The sequence below is a fragment of the Pseudophryne corroboree genome, chromosome 1, assembly GCF_028390025.1.
Source record: "Pseudophryne corroboree isolate aPseCor3 chromosome 1, aPseCor3.hap2, whole genome shotgun sequence".
NCBI classification, from domain to species: Eukaryota; Metazoa; Chordata; class Amphibia; order Anura; family Myobatrachidae; genus Pseudophryne; species Pseudophryne corroboree.
In genome coordinates, this window is record NC_086444.1 from 525493843 (window position 1) to 525516646 (window position 22804).

General features: G+C 42.9%; 1 protein-coding gene across 1 annotated transcript in view; it reads left to right on the forward strand.

Annotated features, from left to right (window-relative positions):
- The window catches only part of LOC134897182 (programmed cell death 1 ligand 1-like), a 48199-nt gene that overhangs the window by 25159 nt on the left and 236 nt on the right, over positions 1-22804 (forward strand). Inside the window, exons 4-6 of the mRNA XM_063913982.1 lie at positions 16754-17044; positions 17917-18018; positions 21650-21784. Of these exons, the coding sequence (XP_063770052.1) occupies positions 16754-17044; positions 17917-18018; positions 21650-21784 (528 nt within the window). The remainder of the gene's footprint in view (positions 1-16753; positions 17045-17916; positions 18019-21649; positions 21785-22804) is intronic.

Here is a 22804-nt window from a genome sequence, read left to right on the forward strand (position 1 = left end):
TTATCTACAGAAAAGCTTTCAACATCCCCTATATACATTTTTTTGGAAAAAAAATCTTAAATTAAGAGTCTGTCCTCCTTTACTAGTACATGGAGAATGTTCAAATCCCCCATTAAGAAACTTTGAGTTAACTGCTCCCTTATTAAGTAGCATTAATAGACCCCTAATACTCCAGCTGGCTACACACTAGACAGATATATTGTTAATTCTAGTGACAAATGTTCTTTGCACCCAATATGTCTGTGAACAATATTGTTCATAGACAAATGAGATTGGCATTGCAGCACAGCTGATGCTGTTATACTGTATATGGGCATGTGTGGCTGTGTATACAGGTGACCCACCAGGTGCCGCCAATACTGACATCACAGCTAGGCGGGCAGTGGTCTCCCTACAGAGGTCTGGACTGATATATCAAGTGGCCAAATGGTAAATGTGTGTATAGCTTACCCAATCAGCCGTTGTGTTGGCGGGTCAGCAGACATGTCTTCCAGTTGAGGTACCTGGCCTAAGAAATCCCTCTTTGATGCCTCATTTAGTGGTCTATTTACTAAGCCTTGGATGTAGATAAAGTCGCTGAAGATAAAGTACCAGCCAGTCGGCTCCTAACTGCCATGCCACAGACTGCGTTTGAAAAATGGCAGTTAGGAGCCAATTGGATGGCACTTTATCTCCAGCGACTTTATCTCCATCCAAGGCTTAGTAAATAGATCCCTTCATTTTTAAAACGTCCCTCAGTCTAATGATAATGTAAGCCTTGTAAGTGTAGACATTTTAATAATTTAACAAATGGAATTTTATACACCCTTAGCCATACCAAATAGAGGTATGCCACATTTAGGTCATTTATGAGTTATATATATATGGTTTTAAAAATGTAAAGAATCAGGTTTTTCCATAGTTTTGTCTTGTGGTTATGAAGCTGCACAGCATGTTATAACTTAAGGTTCTGCTGCACTTATCTGTAGTGTTATAGACAGTGTATGATTTCCTGCAGTTACAGTACACACACCCGCTGCTGATGGTAATCCTATTGGAATATGAACTCTCTACATATAATTTATCTTGTCTCAGCAAATGTGGAAATAGTCATAGAAAGTTCTAATTTTATACTATACCATATTCCCCATGTGCTTTTCTTCATGTTCTGCACTCTGTTAATAATATTTATAAGCCAGCAACTGCAGGATGCATTAACATAAATGTACTGTACATTCCCTTTCTCTTCTGCAAGATCCCATAATACTTACCTGGAAATCCTGTAGAGTATGGGCACATCATATACTATTTGAAACACATTCAGATAACTATTTCAAGTTTCGTAGGAGAGTGGTTTATTCTTATATAACTAGCTTTATTCTAGACGTTACATCAGTGCATGTTAAAGTGAGAAAAGTTTGACTGTCATTGATGACACTTATAGAGGGCACTTTAATATCAACATACATGCAAACACATGTTCATGCAGCATCTTTTATTCTTAATTCTTTATTTTACAGATAGTAGCCCTTTCCCCTTTTCCATCTCCAGTACTGTGCTATAGTATGTCTATTGCACATAACATGTGACCTACCTACTGATCTATTGCGCTAGAGGTGATTATTAGTGAGTGAATCTCCTGCAGTGCATTTTACATTTTCTTTGGAATGTGTCCACAGATAGGTATTTCTATAATGTTTCACAGTTGGATTGTGTAGCCATTAGTGATGTGCACCGGAAATTTTTCGGGTTTTGTGTTTTGGTTTTGGGTTCGGTTCCGCGGCCGTGTTTTGGATTCGGACGCGTTTTGGCAAAACCTTACCGAAAATTTTTTGTCGGATTCGGGTGTGTTTTGGATTCGGGTGTTTTTTTCAAAAAACCCTCAAAAACAGTTTAAATCATAGAATTTGGGGGTCATTTTGATCCCATAGTATTATTAACCTCAATAACCATAATTTCCACTCATTTTCAGTCTATTCTGAACACCTCACAATATTATTTTTAGTCCTAAAATTTGCCCGAGGTCGCTGGATGGCTAAGCTAAGCGACCCAAGTGGCCGACACAAACACCTGGCCCATCTAGGAGTGGCACTGCAGTGTCAGACAGGATGGCACTTCAAAAAAATAGTCCCCAAACAGCACATGATGCAAAGAAAAAAAGAGGCACACCAAGGTGGCTGTGTGACTAAGCTAAGCGACACAAGTGGCCGACACAAACACCTGGCCCATCTAGGAGTGGCACTGCAGTGTCAATCAAGACAGGATGGCCCTTCCAAAAAATCCTCCCCAAACAGCACATGATGCAAAGAAAAAAAGAGGCGCACCAAGGTCGCTGTGTGACTAAGCTAAGCGACACAAGTGGCCGACACAAACACCTGGCCCATCTAGGAGTGGCACTGCAGTGTCAGGCAGGATGGCCCTTCCAAAAAATACTCCCCAAACAGCACATGATGCAAAGAAAAAAAGAGGCGCAATGAGGTAGCTGTGTGACTAAGCTAAGCTACCCAAGTGGCCGACACAAACACCTGGCCCATCTAGGAGTGGCACTTCAGTGTCAGACAGGATGGCACTTCAAAAAAATAGTCCTCAAACAGCACATGATGCAAAGAAAAAAAGAGGCGCAAGGAGGTAGCTGTGTGACTAAGCTAAGCGACCCAAGTGGCCGACACAAACACCTGGCCCATCTAGGAGTGGCACTGCAGTGTCAGGCAGGATGGCCCTTCAAAAAAATACTCCCCAAACAGCACATGATGCACAGAAAAAAAGAGGCGCACCAAGGTGGCTGTGTGACTAAGCTAAGCGACACAAGTGGCCGACACAAACACCTGGCCCATCTAGGAGTGGCACTGCAGTGTCAATCAAGACAGGATGGCCCTTCCAAAAAATATTCCCCAAACAGCACATGATGCAAAGAAAAAAAGAGGCGCACCAAGGTGGCTGTGTGACTAAGCTAAGCGACACAAGTGGCCGACACAAACACCTGGCCCATCTAGGAATGGCACTGCAGTGTCAATCAAGACAGGATGGCCCTTCCAAAAAATACTCCCCAAACAGCACATGATGCAAAGAAAAAAAGAGGCGCACCAAGGTCGCTGTGTGACTAAGCTAAGCGACACAAGTGGCCGACACAAACACCTGGCCCATCTAGGAGTGGCACTGCAGTGTCAGGTAGGATGGCCCTTCCAAAAAATACTCCCCAAACAGCACATGATGCAAAGAAAAAAAGAGGCGCAATGAGGTAGCTGTGTGACTAAGCTAAGCTACCCAAGTGGCCGACACAAACACCTGGCCCATCTAAGAGTGGCACTGCAGTGTCAGACAGGATGGCACTTCAAAAAAATAGTCCTCAAACAGCACATGATGCAAAGAAAAAAAGAGGCGCAAGGAGGTAGCTGTGTGACTAAGCTAAGCGACCCAAGTGGCCGACACAAACACCTGGCCCATCTAGGAGTGGCACTGCAGTGTCAGGCAGGATGGCCCTTCAAAAAAATACTCCCCAAACAGCACATGATGCACAGAAAAAAAGAGGCGCACCAAGGTGGCTGTGTGACTAAGCTAAGCGACACAAGTGGCCGACACAAACACCTGGCCCATCTAGGAGTGGCACTGCAGTGTCAATCAAGACAGGATGGCCCTTCCAAAAAATATTCCCCAAACAGCACATGATGCAAAGAAAAAAAGAGGCGCACCAAGGTGGCTGTGTGACTAAGCTAAGCGACACAAGTGGCCGACACAAACACCTGGCCCATCTAGGAGTGGCACTGCAGTGTCAGGCAGGATGGCCCTTTCAAATAATACTCCCCAAACAGCACATGATGCAAAGAAAAAAGAGGCGCAATGAGGTAGCTGTGTGACTAAGCTAAGCGACCCAAGTGGCCGACACAAACACCTGGCCCATCTAGGAGTGGCACTGCAGTGTCAGGCAGGATGGCCCTTCAAAAAAATACTCCCCAAACAGCACATGATGCAAAGAAAAAAAGAGGCGCAATGAGGTAGCTGTGTGACTAAGCTAAGCGACCCAAGTGGCCGACACAAACACCTGGCAAGATGGAAGTGTCCTTGGGCCCTCCCACCCACCCTTATGTTGTATAAACAGGACATGCACACTTTAACGAACCCATCATTTTAGCGACAGGGTCTGCCACACGACTGTGACTGAAATGACTGGTTGGTTTGGGCCCCCACCAAAAAAGAAGCAATCAATCTCTCCTTGCACAAACTGGCTCTGCAGAGGCAAGATGTCCACCTCATCATCGTCCTCCGATTCCTCACCCCTTTCACTGTGTACATCCCCCTCCTCACAGATTATTAATTCGTCCCCACTGGAATCCACCATCTCAGGTCCCCGTGTACTTTCTGGAGGCAATTGCTGCTGGTAAATGTCTCCACGGAGGAATTGATTATAATTCATTTTAATGAACATCATCTTCTCCACATTTTCTGGAAGTAAACTCGTACGCCGATTGCTGACAAGGTGAGCGGCTGCACTAAACACTCTTTCGGAGTACACACTGGAGGGAGGGCAACTTAGGTAGAATAAAGCCAGTTTCTGCAAGGGCCTCCAAATTGCCTCTTTTTCCTGCCAGTATACGTACGGACTGTCTGACTTGGATGCGGTCACTCATATAATCCTCCACCATTCTTTCAATGGTGACAGAATCATATGCAGTGACAGTAGACGACATGTCAGTAATCGTTTCCAGGTCCTTCAGTCCGGACCAGATGTCAGCACTCGCTCCAGACTGCCCTGCATCACCGCCAGCGGGTGGGCTCGGAATTCTTAGCCTTTTCCTCGCACCCCCAGTTGCGGGAGAATGTGAAGGAGGAGATGGTGACGGGTCACGTTCCGCTTGACTTGACAATTTTCTCACCAGCAGGTCTTTGAACCTCTGCAGACTTGTGTCTGCCGGAAAGAGAGATACAACGTAGGTTTTAAATCTAGGATCGAGCACGGTAGCCAAAATGTAGTGCTCTGATTTCAACAGATTGACCACCCGTGAATCCTGGTTAAGCGAATTAAGGGCTCCATCCACAAGTCCCACATGCCTAGCGGAATCGCTCTGTTTTAGCTCCTCCTTCAATGTCTCCAGCTTCTTCTGCAAAAGCCTGATGAGGGGAATGACCTGACTGGCTGGCAGTGTCTGAACTGACTTCACGTGTGGCAAGTTCAAAGGGTTGCAGAACCTTGCACAACGTTGAAATCATTCTCCACTGCGCTTGAGTCAGGTGCATTCCACCTCCTTTGCCTATATCGTGGCCAGATGTATAGGCTTGAATGGCCTTTTGCTGCTCCTCCATCCTCTGAACCATATAGAGGGTTGAATTCCACCTCGTTACCACCTCTTGCTTCAGATGATGGCAGGGCAGGTTCAGGAATGTTTGGTGGTGCTCCAGTCTTCGGTACACGGTGCCTGAACGCCGAAAGTGGCCCGCAATTCTTCGGGCCACCGACAGCATCTCTTGCACGCCCCTGTCATTTTTTAAATAATTCTGCACCACCAAATTCAAGGTATGTGCAAAACATGGGACGTGATGGAATTTGCCCAGATGTAATGCACGCACAATATTGCTGGCGTTGTCCGATGTCACAAATCCCCAGGAGAGTCAAATTGGGGTAAGCCATTCTGCGATGATCTTCCTCAGTTGCCGTAAGAGGTTTTCAGCTGTGTGGCTATTCTGGAAAGCGGTGATACAAAGCGTAGCCTGCCTAGGAACGAGTTGGCGTTTGCGAGATGCTGCTACTGGTGCCGCCGCTGCTGTTCTTGCTGCGGGAGGCAATACATCTACCCAGTGGGCTGTCACAGTCATATAGTCCTGAGTCTGCCCTGCTCCACTTGTCCACATGTCCGTGGTTAAGTGGACATTGGGTACAACTGCATTTTTTAGGACACTGGTGAGTCTTTTTCTGAGGTCTGTGTAAATTTTCGGTACCGCCTGCCTAGAGAAATGGAACCTAGATGGTATTTGGTACCGGGGACAAGGTACCTCAATCAAGTCTCTAGTTGGCTCTGAATTAACGATGGATACCGGAACCACGTTTCTCACCGCCCAGGCTGCCAAGGCCTCAGTTATCCGCTTTGCAGCAGGATGACTGCTGTGATATTTAATCTTCCTCGCAAAGGACTGTTGGACAGTCAATTGCTTACTGGAAGTAGTACAAGTGGTCTTCCGACTTCCCCTCTGGGATGATGATCGACTCCCAGCAGCAACAACAGCAGCGCCAGCAGCAGTAGGCGTTACACTCAAGGATGCATCGGAGGAATCCCAGGCAGGAGAGGACTCGTCAGACTTGCCAGTGACATGGCCTGCAGGACTATTGGCTTTCCTGGGTAAGGAGGAAATTGACACTGAGGGAGTTGGTGGTGTGGTTTGCAGGAGCTTGGTTACAAGAGGAAGGGATTTAGTGGTCAGTGGACTGCTTCCGCTGTCACCCAAAGTTTTTGAACTTGTCACTGACTTATGATGAATGCGCTGCAGGTGACGTATAAGGGAGGATGTTCCGAGGTGGTTAACGTCCTTACCCCTACTTATTACAGCTTGACAAAGGCAACACACAGCTTGACACCTGTTGTCCGCATTTCTGTTGAAATAAATCCACACCAAAGAGCTGATTTTTTTTGTATTTTGACCAGGCATGTCAAGGGCCATATTCCTCCCACGGACAACAGGTGTCTCCCCGGGTGCCTGACTTAAACAAACCACCTCACCATCAGAATCCTCCTTGTCAATTTCCTCCCCTGCGCCAGCAACACCCATATCCTCATCCTGGTGTACTTCAACAGTGACATCTTCAATTTGACTATCAGGAACTGGACTGCGGGTGCTCCTTCCAGCACTTGCAGGGGGCGTGCAAATGGTGGAAGGCGCAAGCTCTTCCCGTCCAGTGTTGGGAAGGTCAGGCATCGCAACCGACAGAATTGGACTCTCCTTGGGGATTTGTGATTTTGAAGAACGCACAGTTCTTTGCTGTGCTTTTGCCAGCTTAAGTCTTTTCTTTTTTATAGCGAGAGGATGAGTGCTTCCATCCTCATTTGAAGCTGAACCACTAGCCATGAACATAGGCCAGGGCCTCAGCCGTTCCTTGCCACTCCGTGTCGTAAATGGCATATTGGCAAGTTTACGCTTCTCCTCAGACGCTTTTTATTTTGATTTTTGGGTCATTTTACTGAACTTTTGTGTTTTGGATTTTACATGCTCTCTACTATGACATTGGGCATCGGCCTTGGCAGACGACGTTGATGGCATTTCATCGTCTCGGCCATGACTAGTGGCAGCAGCTTCAGCACGAGGTGGAAGTGGATCTTGATCTTTCCCTTTAACCTCCACATTTTTGTTCTCCATTTTGTAATGTGTGGAATTATATGCCAGTATCAATAGCAATGGCCTACTACTATATTTACTGCGCACAACTAAAAGGCACCACAGGTATACAATGTAGATGGATGGATACTAGTATACTTAATGGATGACGAGTGACGACACAGAGGTAGGTACACAGCAGTGGCCTACCGTACTGCTATATACAGTATACTGGACCTGGTGGACACTGTCAGCAAACTGCTAAACTAGTCTAAAAAAAAGGCACCACAGGTATACAATGTAGATGGATGGATGGATACTAGTATACTTTATGGATGACGAGTGACAACACAGAGGTAGGTACACAGCAGTGGCCTACCGTACTGCTATATACAGTATACTGGACCTGGTGGACACTGTCAGCAAACTGCTAAACTAGTCTAAAAAAAAGGCACCACAGGTATACAATGTAGATGGATGGATACTAGTATACTTTATGGATGACGAGTGACGACACAGAGGTAGGTACACAGCAGTGGCCTACCGTACTGCTATATACAGTATACTGGACCTGGTGGACACTGTCAGCAAACTGCTAAACTAGTCTAAAAAAAAGGCACCACAGGTATACAATGTAGATGGATGGATACTAGTATATGATAGAGCTGTCTAGGTAGCTCTGGTTTGGTCCCTCTATTATCATGTCACCTCTGGATACCAGGTCGTAATGTATTGCTGAGAAAACTCAAGAAGACACACACAGCCGCATGTCTCATAAGTAATCTGCTTTATTTTGGTCAGCTTCGATATTTATACACAAATATTGGCAGTAAATGATTAACACAATTATATAACTTCATATGCCCCTTGTCCTTCTGCTTATCTGGAGCTACATTTAGATGTTTTCTGTTTCTGAGGAGAGAGCAGGGTACCAGATGCTCACTTTCACACACGATGTTATATAACACAAGCTTTTATATTTTCCATATGTTCAAGCTAGTTTAATCAAATCTCTTTGTAATATTAAAATGAATTGCATTATTATAATTAAGCATGGTAGCTAAGCTTTTATCTCTATCAGTTTCCCTCCTATTTATAATAATCAAACATTACAGGTTCATCTGGTATTACAATATGACATTACAGTTGAGCTACAAGGCATCACATAAACTCTACCTACAAGAGACTAAGCAAACAGTCTAGCTATAATGGTGCTAAAGGCTATGTTCCCATAGGACGGTGCTTGTCACTCTATCCCACGGAAGGTAAAGAACCGTTCACATCATATCCATTAAGGTAGACTGCTCACAGCTCCTTCTTGCCAAGCTCTTCTGTAGTTTCTTCTTTGAGTTTACACTTTACAAATTTCTTTCAAGCTGAAAGGAAGGGAAACAAAATAGAATCTTAAATTCAGATATATGCAATTTGCTAAAAAACATCACTATTTCAACAATCTCCTTTGCATGTTTGCATATTTCATCGTTCAAACTTAACTTGAGCAAAATTGCAGTGGAACCCAAGTTTCTCTTTCCTTAATTGACACAGAAGTGGGCGTGGTCAGAAACACTCGATATGGACCATCAAATCTGGGCTCAAGTGACTTTTTCACGTGTCTTTCCAGATACACCCAATCTCCTGGTTAAAGCTTGTGGGGATTCAGATCTGCTCCTGAATCTGGGAGATAAAAAAAAAACTAGAGAACACAGAGGTGTCAGTTTCTTCAGTAAGAACACTTTAGCATCCCTTTCTGGTTTCTGTGACACACTCACTAATCTGATACTGTAACTTCTGGTACTCCTTATCTGCAAATATCTTCTGAACTTAATTTTCTATCTATTGATCTTGCTGTAGCTTTTGCCATTGGCCAATAACTGAAAAATGTCTGTGACTATCAATACATCTTTGGCAGTTAGTTATAGTCAATTTGCAGTATGGAAAATAACTTTTGGGGATTGCTCCAAGGGTTGTCTTGACCTTCTGTCCTGGATTGGACATTTCCACATATCCAGCAGGCTTGTACAAACTTGGTTGCATCTGGATAAAATTCTGGAGCTATCCATCTTTTCTGTGACTAAGTTTCCCATCTGATCATTTCCCAGGTGTGTGAGTCCATGGCTGACTTAACACATACGGGGGTATAAGCTTCTGGGTAAGTATAACTTTTCTTCTAATTTTCATAAGTCAGTTTCTTCTTCTTGTCTGGCTCCTCTTCTCTGCCATGCTGCTTTTTCTTTAGGACATGCTTGTTCCTGAAATTTCTTCAAATCCTGTAGATCAGGCATTTGAGGCTTTGTTTCTTTCTGTTACTTCTGTATGTGTGGTGTAGATGGCTACCTTTACTGGTTGTTTCGTTGCTTTCTCTTTCCACAGGCTTCTTTCTCACTCTCTTCTGCTTTGTTCTGAAGTTCAATCAGCGTAGCATAATCAGGCATTTGGTCTGGCACTGGAATGGTTACTGTATAGGCTTGCCTTATCTGCTGGGGGCATTTTGCTGCCCTCTTTGCTTCAGCATCTTGCCAGATTGTTGCCTCTTGTTTCAGGAGTGTAATTTCTTCATGTGCCTGGATCTTCATTACTGCAACATTTTCTGTGGCCCTTGCAGAGCTCTCAACTGTTGTCTGATCAGGGAAGCACATTGTATGTTTTCGCCACTTGCCTTCTTGAAGCCTCTGCTTTTCCATATCTGGCCCACAATCTTGTGCTGGAATGGTAGGGATCCTGAGTCCACAACTTCATGTTTAGTGGTTACTGCGTATCCTGTATAAGGAATCCCATCCTCATAGTATCTTGAACCATCCACATAGAGATTGTGCTGTGCATCAGGAAGGGTTGTGTCTGTGACATGAGGTAGTGGTTGAGTTTCTTGTTCCATCAGAGCCATGCAGTCATGGGAAAAAAAAAATTTTTATTGTGAATATTTTCATCACTTTCTGCATTCCCATAGTTCATGTGGTCCTCATCATCCTGGTTATTCTGGGTACCATTGCTAGAGATATTATATGTCTCTCTTCTCCCTCCTTTTGAATCTAGAGATTCATACTCTGCTCCTTCTTCCTGCAATAGGGCTGGTAGTAGAGTTGCTGGGTTGAGGGTGGTACATCTTTTGATGGTGACATTTGTGGCACTTAGTAAAGCTACTTCATACTTGGTGAGTCTTGCAGCTGATAAGTGCTTGGTTCTGGCTTGCTGTAGTATTTCAGTCACCGCATGTGGTACCTGAATGACCAGTTCATGATTAAGCACAATGTCTATGCATTTCTGTTTGAGAACTGCTGTTGCTGCAACTGCTCTGATGCAGGTGGGTGCTCCTTGGATAATGTTGTCCAGTTTGCTTGAAAGATAAGCTACTGGGCGTTGCTTGCTTCCATGCATCTGTGTAATGACTCCAAGTGCATGGCCTTTCTCCTCATGGAATTTCTTCAACTTGCTCTGTGGTGTAGCTTGAAGCCTCTTTCTTTGTGCTGTCATACAAAACTTGCATGTAGATAAACTTCAATTGCTGCTTCAATGCTAGGCTTCATGATAGCTGGAATATTGCTGGTATACTTGATTCCTTGTGGGGTATACTGAATAGTAGCTTGCATGATGTTAAGGATATCAGCCCCCAACAAATTCACTCTTTGAAGAGGGAGGGGCTGTCCTCCCAGTCCTGTCCCATCGACATAGTGGCTGGTTAAGAGTTCTTCTGGGACGTCAGTTTTCTTAAGTACAGTGACTGCTGCTCCAGTGTCCAAAAGGCATTCTAGGGTGTTTCCTGTAGGTAGAGTAAGCATAACAGTACCTTTTATGGGGTCAGTGTAGGTGTCACTTGAGTAGGTGGACCCCGTAGCAGGATTCAGTCATTCCTGTTGTACCGTGAAGGTTGGGACAGAGTCCTTATATTTCAGCCATGTCTGGTATTTTCTGCTTTTCTTCTTCTGATGACCTGAAACCTTGCACGAAAAACATTTACCAGTCATGTCTTCACCCTGCACATTTCTTGTGGTGTAGGGCCTGGAGTTATTTACACCTTTACCTTGATTTTGGACCTTATTTGTCTTGGTGTTAGACTGCGCAGCCTGCACTACATGTATAGTAACAGCTGGTGCTTTGGAAGTTCTCTTATCTCTCCTTTCTTTCTCGTTATCTTGAATCCCTTCTAGGACTTCTACTAGTGAGGTAATGTTCATCAAATTTGCTTCTGGTCGGACTGCATACAACTGCTACCTGTATTCAGGTCTAAGTCCATTAAGGAACCTGGTCTTAAACAGTCTGGCGTTGTTAGAGTATTCCCTTATGCTGAGGTTTTTTTTATACCAGATCATGTTCAGCTGGTGCAGTGTCTCTGATTTGCTTACATCTGACTTGTACTCTATACAACAGTTGTGAGCCTGAAGCCATAGTATAGCGGTTGGCTTCAAGGGGAGCATTCTCAATTTTCCCCCTATCACTATCTGCCTCCTGGGGAGCTATGGCAAGAAGCATATTATATTCACCTATTCCTATGGAAGCTCTAAGAATCTGTTCTAAATCAACCCAACATGGTCTATACACAAGATACACTTGTTTAATCTTTTTTTCAAATTCAGCTGGACTTTTTCTGATATCTGGTAAGTCATTAAGAGTACGCATAACCTCTGAAGGGAGCCAGGGTATGTATTGTTCCTGCTCCACATATGCTGCAATATAACCTTCAGCCCCAGGTAACCTGTCAGTTGTATGTCTGGGATTAGCATGACTACTAACTCTAACAGGCATTACATTGTAATTTTTACGAGATATTCCTCTTGGATCTCTGTTAGGACTACTAGCAAAGTTCCACAACCTCCTAAATATCCCTGGAGTTTTTGGTTTAACATTTTGTGATTCACATGGTCCTGAATTTGTCTCTACCCAGTTACCACAAAAGAAACATTTTTCACTTCCCTCCGGAACACATCTCCCACAATAAAGACACTTTCTTTCAGGGTAGTGGATAACATCCCTAAGAACCAGTGTACCTTCTGGATTTATTTTATAACTTAAAGTATTTTCATAACGTTTTTCAGGTGTCATTTGTTCTGCATATGTTGCTGAAGGAGTTAAAACTCCCGCTTTATCATGTGTCCTTGATTCTGCATGCATTGATACTGCTGAGGGGGCTGACCCCCCTTCCACATTCCCATCATTATAAATAGCATAACATGTTATTGTAACATTGGGTGGTGGTATTATATTAGACCTACAATCTTCCTGTCTAATTCTTTCCTCATCTTCCAGTTCTTGTGAAACAATAAGCCATATATTTACAGTGTCCAAATAACCTTTCTTTTGTAACCAGTGACTATCTGTGGCCAGGAACCTTTTCCAAGCCTCTGTATCTAAGATTCCATCCTTTGGAAAATTAGCTCTTTTAAGGATAGCGTTAATACGCTAAATTCCTCTCCTTCCCTCACGTTCTGCTAAGCGCTTCATCTTACTCCCTTTCCCTCCCATTGGGGTAATTAAGCCCTCTGGGTGTGGCCGAATCCACCTGCGGTGAAGAGGGATATGTCTTTGAACGAGAAGTATCTGTATATCACTGGCTATAAGTTTTGTCTGGACACAAACCTTTCTCAGCCTATTTTTGTTTCTACTGAACTTGTCTGACTGTACTAAATCACATTTACAATACATGCAATCTAAAACACCATATTCAGTCTTCTAACTTTTGTGACAACTTGTTGGACACTGCTGGTATTTTTAAAAAATGATCAGTAGGTTAATCAGCTAAGCATAAAGGATATGGTTCATTTCTATGCACTGATAACAATTGAGCATCCAAATGATATCCCACAATACTAGCAAATTCTGTTAAAATGCCTTTCCTATTCTGAGATGGTTATCTACGTTGCAAAAGACACTGGGTAAATCCTGCATAATAATTAACCTTAGTACACCTCTGTACCGCACACAATTGCAAACTAGGTACGCCTTTGTATACTATTCCAATTGTTCTGTGGGCGCATGCGCTAATAAGACATAGACACAGATTCAGTCATTCAGCAACATTGGACTTTGTACAACATGTAACAATGTTTTTTATCAATGGTGCAGGCGAGGTAAGTTGTGTCTCATATGACCACCCAGGTGCTTCCATTGACAGGTGACAGGACAAGCCTACGGTTGCGCGTGCCAAGGGCCGTCTTTGATGACCTTATGGACCAACCTCCTTTATACACTTTACACCGTTTCTTGTTATCTTAAAACAGACAGTTTACATGACACAGACAAGACAGTAAGCTGTTCATTTGTGGCGTCAACTGTTGGTCAGCATACCACAAATTCTAGCTAGCATTCAGGTCCCGTAAATGGCTGACCCAACTTTCATACACATAGAACATACAAACATATGTCAACACTGCAATATGCCTTACGCCTTATGCCTTAGCTTTATACTGTAGCTGCAACAAGCAATAAACTTTAGCTGCGCAAGCAATACACCTGTATCTGCCTTAGATTACAACAAGCAATACTTTTTAGCTGCGCAATACAACATAATTCAAGCAATCTAGGCTGTGTGACAAGATAATCGGGTTTCATAATGACAGTTCAAGGAAAAACATAAATGCACATTGTCTCTATAATGGACTTAGAACTACACTCAAGAAGTCTGATTTTTGAGCAAAATATGGCTGCAGTCCCATCGTTTTACTCACCCAATGTGAAATCAGAGTCCTTGAGAACAATTCGCCTCCAACACAGAAACTCTCATTAGATGCCTTTCCTTGTGTTAGTCATCCCGTAGAGTCCCCCATTAAATGATAGAGCTGTCTAGGTAGCTCTGGTTGGTCCCTTTGATTATCATGTCACTTCTGGATACCAGGTCGTAATGTATTGCTGAGAAAACTCAAGAAGACACACACAGCCGCATGTCTCATAAGTAATCTGCTTTATTTTGGTCAGCTTCGATATTTATACACAAATATTGGCAGTAAATGATTAACACAATTATATAACTTCATATGCCCCTTGTCCTTCTGCTTATCTGGAGCTACATTTAGATGTTTTCTGTTTCTGAGGAGAGAGCAGGGTACCAGATGCTCACTTTCACACACGATGTTATATAACACAAGCTTTTATATTTTCCATATGTTCAAGCTAGTTTAATCAAATCTCTTTGTAATATTAAAATGAATTGCATTATTATAATTAAGCATGGTAGCTAAGCTTTTATCTCTATCATATACTTTATGGATGACGAGTGACGACACAGAGGTAGGTACACAGCAGTGGCCTACCGTACTGCTATATACAGTATACTGGACCTGGTGGACACTGTCAGCAAACTGCTAAACTAGTCTAAAAAAAAGGCACCACAGGTATACAATGTAGATGGATGGATACTAGTATATTTTATGGATGACGAGTGACGACACAGAGGTAGGTACACAGCAGTGGCCTACCGTACTGCTATATACAGTATACTGGACCTGGTGGACACTGTCAGCAAACTGCTAAACTAGTCTAAAAAAAGGCACCACAGGTATACAATGTAGATGGATGGATACTAGTATACTTTATGGATGACGAGTGACGACACAGAGGTAGGTACACAGCAGTGGCCTACCGTACTGCTATATACAGTATACTGGACCTGGTGGACACTGTCAGCAAACTGCTAAACTAGTCTAAAAAAAAGGCACCACAGGTATACAATGTAGATGGATGGATACTAGTATACTTTATGGATGACGAGTGACGACACAGAGGTAGGTACACAGCAGTGGCCTACCGTACTGCTATATACAGTATACTGGACCTGGTGGACACTGTCAGCAAACTGCTAAACTAGTCTAAAAAAAAGGCACCACAGGTATACAATGTAGATGGATGGATACTAGTATATTTTATGGATGACGAGTGACGACACAGAGGTAGGTACACAGCAGTGGCCTACCGTACTGCTATATACAGTATACTGGACCTGGTGGACACTGTCAGCAAACTGCTAAACTAGTCTAAAAAAAAGGCACCACAGGTATACAATGTAGATGGATGGATAGTATACTTAATGGATGACGAGTGACGACACAGAGGTAGGTACAGCAGTGGCCTACCGTACTGCTATATATAGTATACTGGACCTGGTGGACACTGTCAGCAAACTGCTAAACTAAAATGCACCACAGGTATAGGAATGTAGATGGATAGTATACTTAATGGATGATGACACAGAGGTAGGTACAGCAGTGCACTCTGCACTGTACTCCTCCTATATATAATATTAATTATACTGGTGGTCCCCAGTCCCCACAATAAAGCAGCACACTGTGAGCACAGATATGGAGTGTTTTTCAGGCAAACGTATACTGGTGGTCACTGTCAGCAAAACTCTGCACTGTACTCCTGCTATAGCTGCTCCCCAGTCCCCACAATTAAGCAGTGTGAGCACTCAGCACAGATATATCATGCAGCACACTGAGCACAGATATGGTATGGAGCGTTTTTTTCAGGCAGAGAACGGATAAAAACTAAACTCTGCACTGTACTCCTCCTAACAGCTGCTCCCCAATCCTCCCCACAATTATAGTAATAGACAAGCACAAGCAATCAAATGAAATCAACTGTCTTCTGACTTCTACTAAACGGAGAGGAGGCCAGCCACGTCCTCTCCCTATCATCTCCAATGCACGTGTGAAAATGGCGGCGACGCGCGGCTGCTTATAGAATCCGAATCTCGCGAGAATCCGACAGCGGGATGATGACGTTCGGGCGCGCTCGGGTTAACCGAGCAAGGTGGGAGGATCCGAGTCTGCTCGGACCCGTGTAAAAAAGGTTAAGCTCGGGGGGGGTTCGGTTTCTCGGAAACCGAACCCGCTCATCGCTAGTAGCCATATGTACTGTAGGTTTGCACCTGATTTCAACTGGATTTACAAGGACATTCAGTGCATTCAGTGCTATTTACATACCACTATACTTAAAGTCATTTTGCTACCAGTTGGTAATCTAGCTTGTTCCTGAACATCTCTGTTTATGTTCCCTGTTTATGAACTGACCATCTTTATCCCAGCCTGCTCAATAGCCTGACCATTAGCCTGCATTCCATTTACACTGTCAGACTTTAGTCTTTGCTTGCTTCCAACTTCACCTCTGTCTTGTCCTGTCATCTCCTGGTCTTTGCACTATCAAACGCTAGTTGATTTAAAGGGATACTGAGTATGTCACCAATGGGTATCTTGCAGTATCCCTTTAAACCTTTTCCTGCCATTAGGTTCCATACACCACATGAGCCAATACCAGCTATTTACACAAAAGTGGGCATACTATAATGTACATTTGTTCAATTTGATTTTCTATAAGTAGACTTTTTGTATGATTTTAAAATATGTTTTAGGTCAAATGTAGCAGAAAAGATAGGAGTAGTGCTTGGATGGTTTATTTTCACTGACAAGGGAACATATATTTTTTAATGAGTTACTAAGTTGTAGTAGTATAGTATTTGTATTTTATACAATATGCTGTGCATTTTCCCCAGCTCCATACAAAGAAATAACAACACGAGTCACAGATGTGGTCACCTTGTCAGGAGAGACAATGAAGGAGATTTCCTGTCAATCATTCGGATATCCAGAGGCTGAGGTCACCTGGCAGAGTGACAGAGGGAACCTGAGCCTTGTCCCTAACACCAGCTACACTCTAACTGATGAAAGACTGTTTAATGTCACCAGTGTCATCAGAATCTTGGACGCAGCTAATAGGACGTTCACCTGCTTATTTTGGAACAAAGCAATTAAAAACTCAACATGGCTAACATTTACTTTACCAGGTACTGATATCTTTCTGTAGTTTCCTTCTTCCCTTCACAATATCTAATATCCTTTGTGTAACCATTATTGGTCCCTGCCAACACAACGACATGGATGTGCCCAAGCACGCCTTGGAAAACCCCATTAAGATCACCACAGACACTGAATGGTTTGACCGTTATAGTTGCTCTATTGCAAATTGGCTTTCTAATTAGTCAAATATTTTTGCACTTCTAACATTGCACCATTACCCTGTACAACATACATTTTGCAGCACATACTATACATCAATAGGCCCACTAAGGATTTAATGACACCCCCCCCCCCCCCCCCCCCTATTTTCTTACATCTGAATATCACAGATAATGTTAAGGAAAATAACACAGACCCAAACCAATACCAACAGCACAGCCATCTTCCCCAAAAAAATAAAACAAGATGGAGTGCCGGGTTTACTGTATTGTGTGTGTGTGTGTGTGTGTGTGTGTGTGTGTGTGTGTGTGTGTGTGTGTGTGTGTGTGTACATTCATATAATTGTGTAAAATATTCCTGTGTATGAAACACAGTGAAATGAAATAATATATTATTTGTACCACTTGCTGAAGTATTATTCAATAAAAGAGAAAATAGGTGCATTACCAGTAGCAGACTTGTATGATCATTAGAGATCTTATGTTATAGTTGTGATAATAACACTGAAAGCAAAACCCCTGTCCATGTCTGAGGAAGCAATTAATGAGTCTGTTTATCATTAAATATTTGTGTCATCTCCCCCCAAAACACCTGTAATACTTACACAATAATCTGTATTTTCTCTGTGGTATTATGTGATGCATTGCTGTTTAACACTATGCATGCTGATCTGTACTTACAATGTTTTATACTGTTTCAGTGTCAGAAACTAACAGTAAAGAGAAAAGCAGAGATTGGATATTTGCTGCTGTCACTGTCATAATATTACTTATACTAACTGTTACTGTGCTAATAGTACTCGGTAAGTTAACCCAGCTAATATCATGTACTTTATTACTCAGTGCGATGATGAGAATGTAGTTCATTTAGAAAATCTGCTATGAAAACCAGCATATAGGTAATTGTGAAGAACAAAAAACCAACAACTCTGTGACTGTTCACACTAAAGCTGGGTATACACTAGACGATGTGTGTACCCAGCAACCTTGCTAGCAACAAGACCCAGCAGGGTGCTGACATTGGCAAGCGCATACACACTTGCCGATGTCGGCAGCGATGGAGCAACGGCGAGGGGAAGAGCGGCATCATGCTACATTCGGCAGCATGGCATCGCTAGCGACATCCCCAGATTGAGCTGCATGCACGGAGAATGTCACTAGTGACCCACAAGAGTGCTAACGATCTAGTGCATACACACGGAATGATATTATGAAAATATTGTAACAAACGGTTGTTATCAGCAATTTTGTTTAAAATATTGTGTAGTGTGTACCTAGCTTTAGTACCGCCCTCCTCTGATATGTTCCCAGACAAGTGTTATGTACAGTATGAATTGTGGGCCTGATTCAGAGATGGCCACAATTGAGTGATATGCACGCGTCTAAGTCACACTGCGGATGTGCCACAATGGCCTTGCAACGGCGGTCGCAGAGAGGATTTATTCACAAAGTGATCGACATTCAGGGACTGTTTGGGTGTGGTTATGGGGAGTGGCGGTAATCTCGCAATCATGGGGCGTGTCTCTGCCTGCGACTGCCATTCAGTACACAGCTGCAATGGTTCTGTCCTCTGTCTTCCTGTGGCCATGCTGCACAATCATAGTTCACTCAGAACTCAGAAGTTTGATAATCAACTGATCTGCTACCGACGCTGAGGCTCGCAAAGCTGCCAATGGGCATCTCAGTATAAATATAGGTTCCTGCAGCATTGTATATTTTCCTACAGTGGCTGTGTACGTATTCACAGCTGCATTACAGTGCATCTCTGAATCTGTCTCTGTGTACCATATTGAGGTGCTTTGGACAATCTTCCTACATTAGATGTTGTGGGACCCTCTTTTTGCCTCTATTATGCTTCTCACTTTATGACACTGCTCTGATGGGTGGGATCACAAACTCCATGAAGGAAAGTTTTGCAGACACTTGCTAATGAATGTGTTTAAGGGATGGAAGCATACATTTCCCAGGCATGGAAACTGCCTCTCATGCCAAAACAGAAACAATCTGAATTCCTTCCTGATTAAACACACCCTTTAGGGAGTTTTTGAAACACATACCAGTGTGCAGTTTGTGAACACCTTTATCTGTGCTATTGTATATTTAAGCCATGGTGGTTAATTTCTTAATTGGTATCAGTCCTTAAAAACATTATTAGAATTGTAGTCTAGTGTGATACTAATTTCCAGTCATTTTATCTACCACAAGCAGCCTTGTCCATGCTTGCTCTCTCACATGAGCGGACATGTTCTGAAATACACTGTGCTGCTGTGCACATTTAGATTTGTTAATTGGCTCTGGCTTCTTGTATCCCTATCTGCTTTTAAACTGCCAACTAGACTTATGTTATGATAACGCCAACAGATGGGCTAATACTTTGTGATTCCACTATTCCACTAAAATATTCATCCTGCCCACCAGATATTTATGGGTTTAGCTGAATGATACTGTATCTAAAACTTAAAGCTCTCCGGAGAACAAGAATTACATGACCATTTTCATACGGGGCATGCCGACCAACAGGGACTATTCCCACTCATGGGTGTCCACAACACCCATAGAGTGGGAATAGAACCTGTGGTGAGCCCACAAGGGGCTTGTTGCGCAGACACCGCCCCCCCTCCTCTGGCATAACACTGCCCGGATACCTGCGGTCTCGCAAACCCATCCCCCATACAGGATGCGTTCAGCATTACATTGTCCATCTTAACTCCAGTACTCAAGTACCCTCGAGTGGTCCTGTTTGGTGGATTCCTTAAAGCATGCACACAGGAGTTCGCTCTCTTGCTGAGCCAGTAATTATCCCACCCGCTTCCAGACAGAAATCCTCAAAACATGAGATATTGGGAAAACATGAGAGTATAGGTTGAGAACCATTGGTCCATGGCATAACAAATTTGTGTGGCAGGAAGATACGTTATGTACAAGTATGTTGTGGGTGAATTCATTTATTAATAATAAACATATGGAGAGTATGAGAATAATATAATGGTCATAATAGGTCCTTTATCAGGCAGTGATGGTCATTGTGATTGGAAAGGCAATAGCAGTGTAGGGGTAATGAAGTTTGTATACAGTATCATTGTGAATGAAATGTTTTTTGTTTTGTTTTTAAATCTTTTCAGAAGCTATTTGGAACAAGTTACAATGCTGTGGTTAACAATTAGTTGGAACACTTTCCAAAATATTTTGCCTCCCACATATAATACAGTAGTGTGCTCTTTGGGAGGCTACTGTATATTGGAGCACTGCCTCATACAACAGGCAGTGTAGAATCCGGATGGCATTTGTGCACCAAAAAACACATAGGGGTAAATTTAGGGAGGCTAATCCTGGGCCCTTTTTTCAATCCCGAGTATCGGGATTGAAAAATGGTCAATCCCAGGACTCCTGGGATACCCGGGATTGGGTTGAAGTTTTCAAAATTAAAAGCTTCAGTGATTTCCCCCCTCCTCTGGACCTGTCCAGGTCACCCCAGCCCACACAAGTACTCACCATCCTAGACATTACAGTTGGAGGGTTCACTGGCTGCAGGCTGAGGACGGCATGTGTGGCACGGGAGGCGGCTGGCATCAGACTGCGCAGTGTGACCACAGACCTCATGGCACCACCGGCAGTATGCACAATCAGGTGCAGGGGGGAGCTGAGAAGAAGGAGCCGTGCAGCGTCTGAGCCTGCTGAAGACGTTCAATGCTGCCCGACACTGAAAAAAACAGTGGACTGGCTAATCCCAAAATCCCTGGGATTGGAAGTTCCAGTACTGGGATTGAATCCCGGCCACTTTCCGGCCTAAATCCTGGGATCCTGCTGATCTCGATCCCAGGATTGGCCACCATAGGTATATTTACTAAAGTGCTTTTTTAAAAAAGTGGAGATTCTACTTGTTGTTTATCTAGCACCTTCCAGAAGATAATAGCCAGAATCTAATTGGTTACTATGGGCAACATCTCCACTTCTAAAAACCCTCACTTTAGTAAATATACTTCTTAGATTGCCATTGAGCTGAATAGAGTGCTGTGAATTTATGCATGCTGTTCTTCGGGACAAGGTATAAGTAACAAAGTAGAAGCAGCACGTAGTAATTACATATAAACTAGAATGAGACTCATGTTTGGGCCCTGAGTACAGCCTGAAATAATGAGTCCACTGACAGCTATAATAGGCTGATATATCTAATAAACCACTGTCTATTAAATAAATTTCAGGGATCATGTGATACAACCGGACTAGAAATTGTAACTGCATTACCTAAAATGAGATTTCATATTCAATAGTTTCCATTTGAAATTTTCAATCGCATTGGCCGAGCACGCACAGGACTGGACCTCTGCATTCGCAAGGGCGCCGGCAAAATGCAATGCGACTTGAATAACCCCCAAAGTTGGGTTTGTATAGTTTTGTCAAAATTTTATATAGTTTTTTTTCTGATGCTTTCAGGTCGCTGGAAAAGTCTTTCTGTGAAGGGAACAAACTTATACAACAACATACATACAAATGAGACTCACTGTATTAATGCCAGTATGTTGTCTACCGGAAAATGTTCTGACCACAACTCTGAACATACTGCCATAGGTAAATAAAGCTCTGAAACATTTAAAAATATACACTCAAAACAGCAGGTACTATTTTTATTGCACTAATCTAATTTATTTGAAAGTATGGTTTGATGACTGCTTGTTACAGAAAGAATCAGTGGCTCTCATTGTAGGTACTGTAAGATAAGAACCTTTACATATAAACTTCAACCTGTGGTAATAGGAAGATTCCAAGTAACAGTTATGTGCAGAGGGCTTGCAGATCTTTCTTCTATGTTTGGTAAATAATATGTAATAAGTAAGGTCCCTCCTAAACCCTTAAAAATGTTTTTTTATTTCTTAAAACTTAGGAGACCTTAAGGATGAAAGACTTTGAATGACATTCAAACGTTTCCCACAATCGTTATGACCCCCATTTCAAGCTCTTTTTCTAATCTGATCTTTATGCCTCTCATCACCTTCATTCCATCCTCTAACACCATCATCACCCCCATTCCATCCTCTAACACCATCATCACCCCCATTCCATCCTCTAACTCCATCATCACCCCCATTCCATCCTGTAATGCCATCATCACCCCCTTCCACCCATTAGCCCCATGATCATCCATCCTTTAACCAATTTATCAACACTCATTTCTATCATCTTGCCACTTCTAATAGTACCCCTTACTTAATAATGTTCCCTTTCTTCACCCCATCTTATATCGATTTCTATATAGAGGCTGATGCAGTCATGCTACTAGGGTTGGTGAAAAATACAGTATAATATTTAGTAAAATTAATATTAACTATCTACTGTACTTTCAATTTTATTGTTATAAGCAGAGTATGTTGTCGTGACAAGTAACTGATTCCTGCTATGGGCAACAAATAACTAAATATAACTTTTCTAGATTACCTAGGTGCAGAATACCATGCTTGTAGTATACACAGCCCTTTAACGAGCAAAGGGGAACCCGTTAGTATACAATGTTCTGAGTAAATTGCACAACTCACACTACATACTGCATATAGTGCAGACAGTTATGTAATTTACTCACAATATTGTGACACA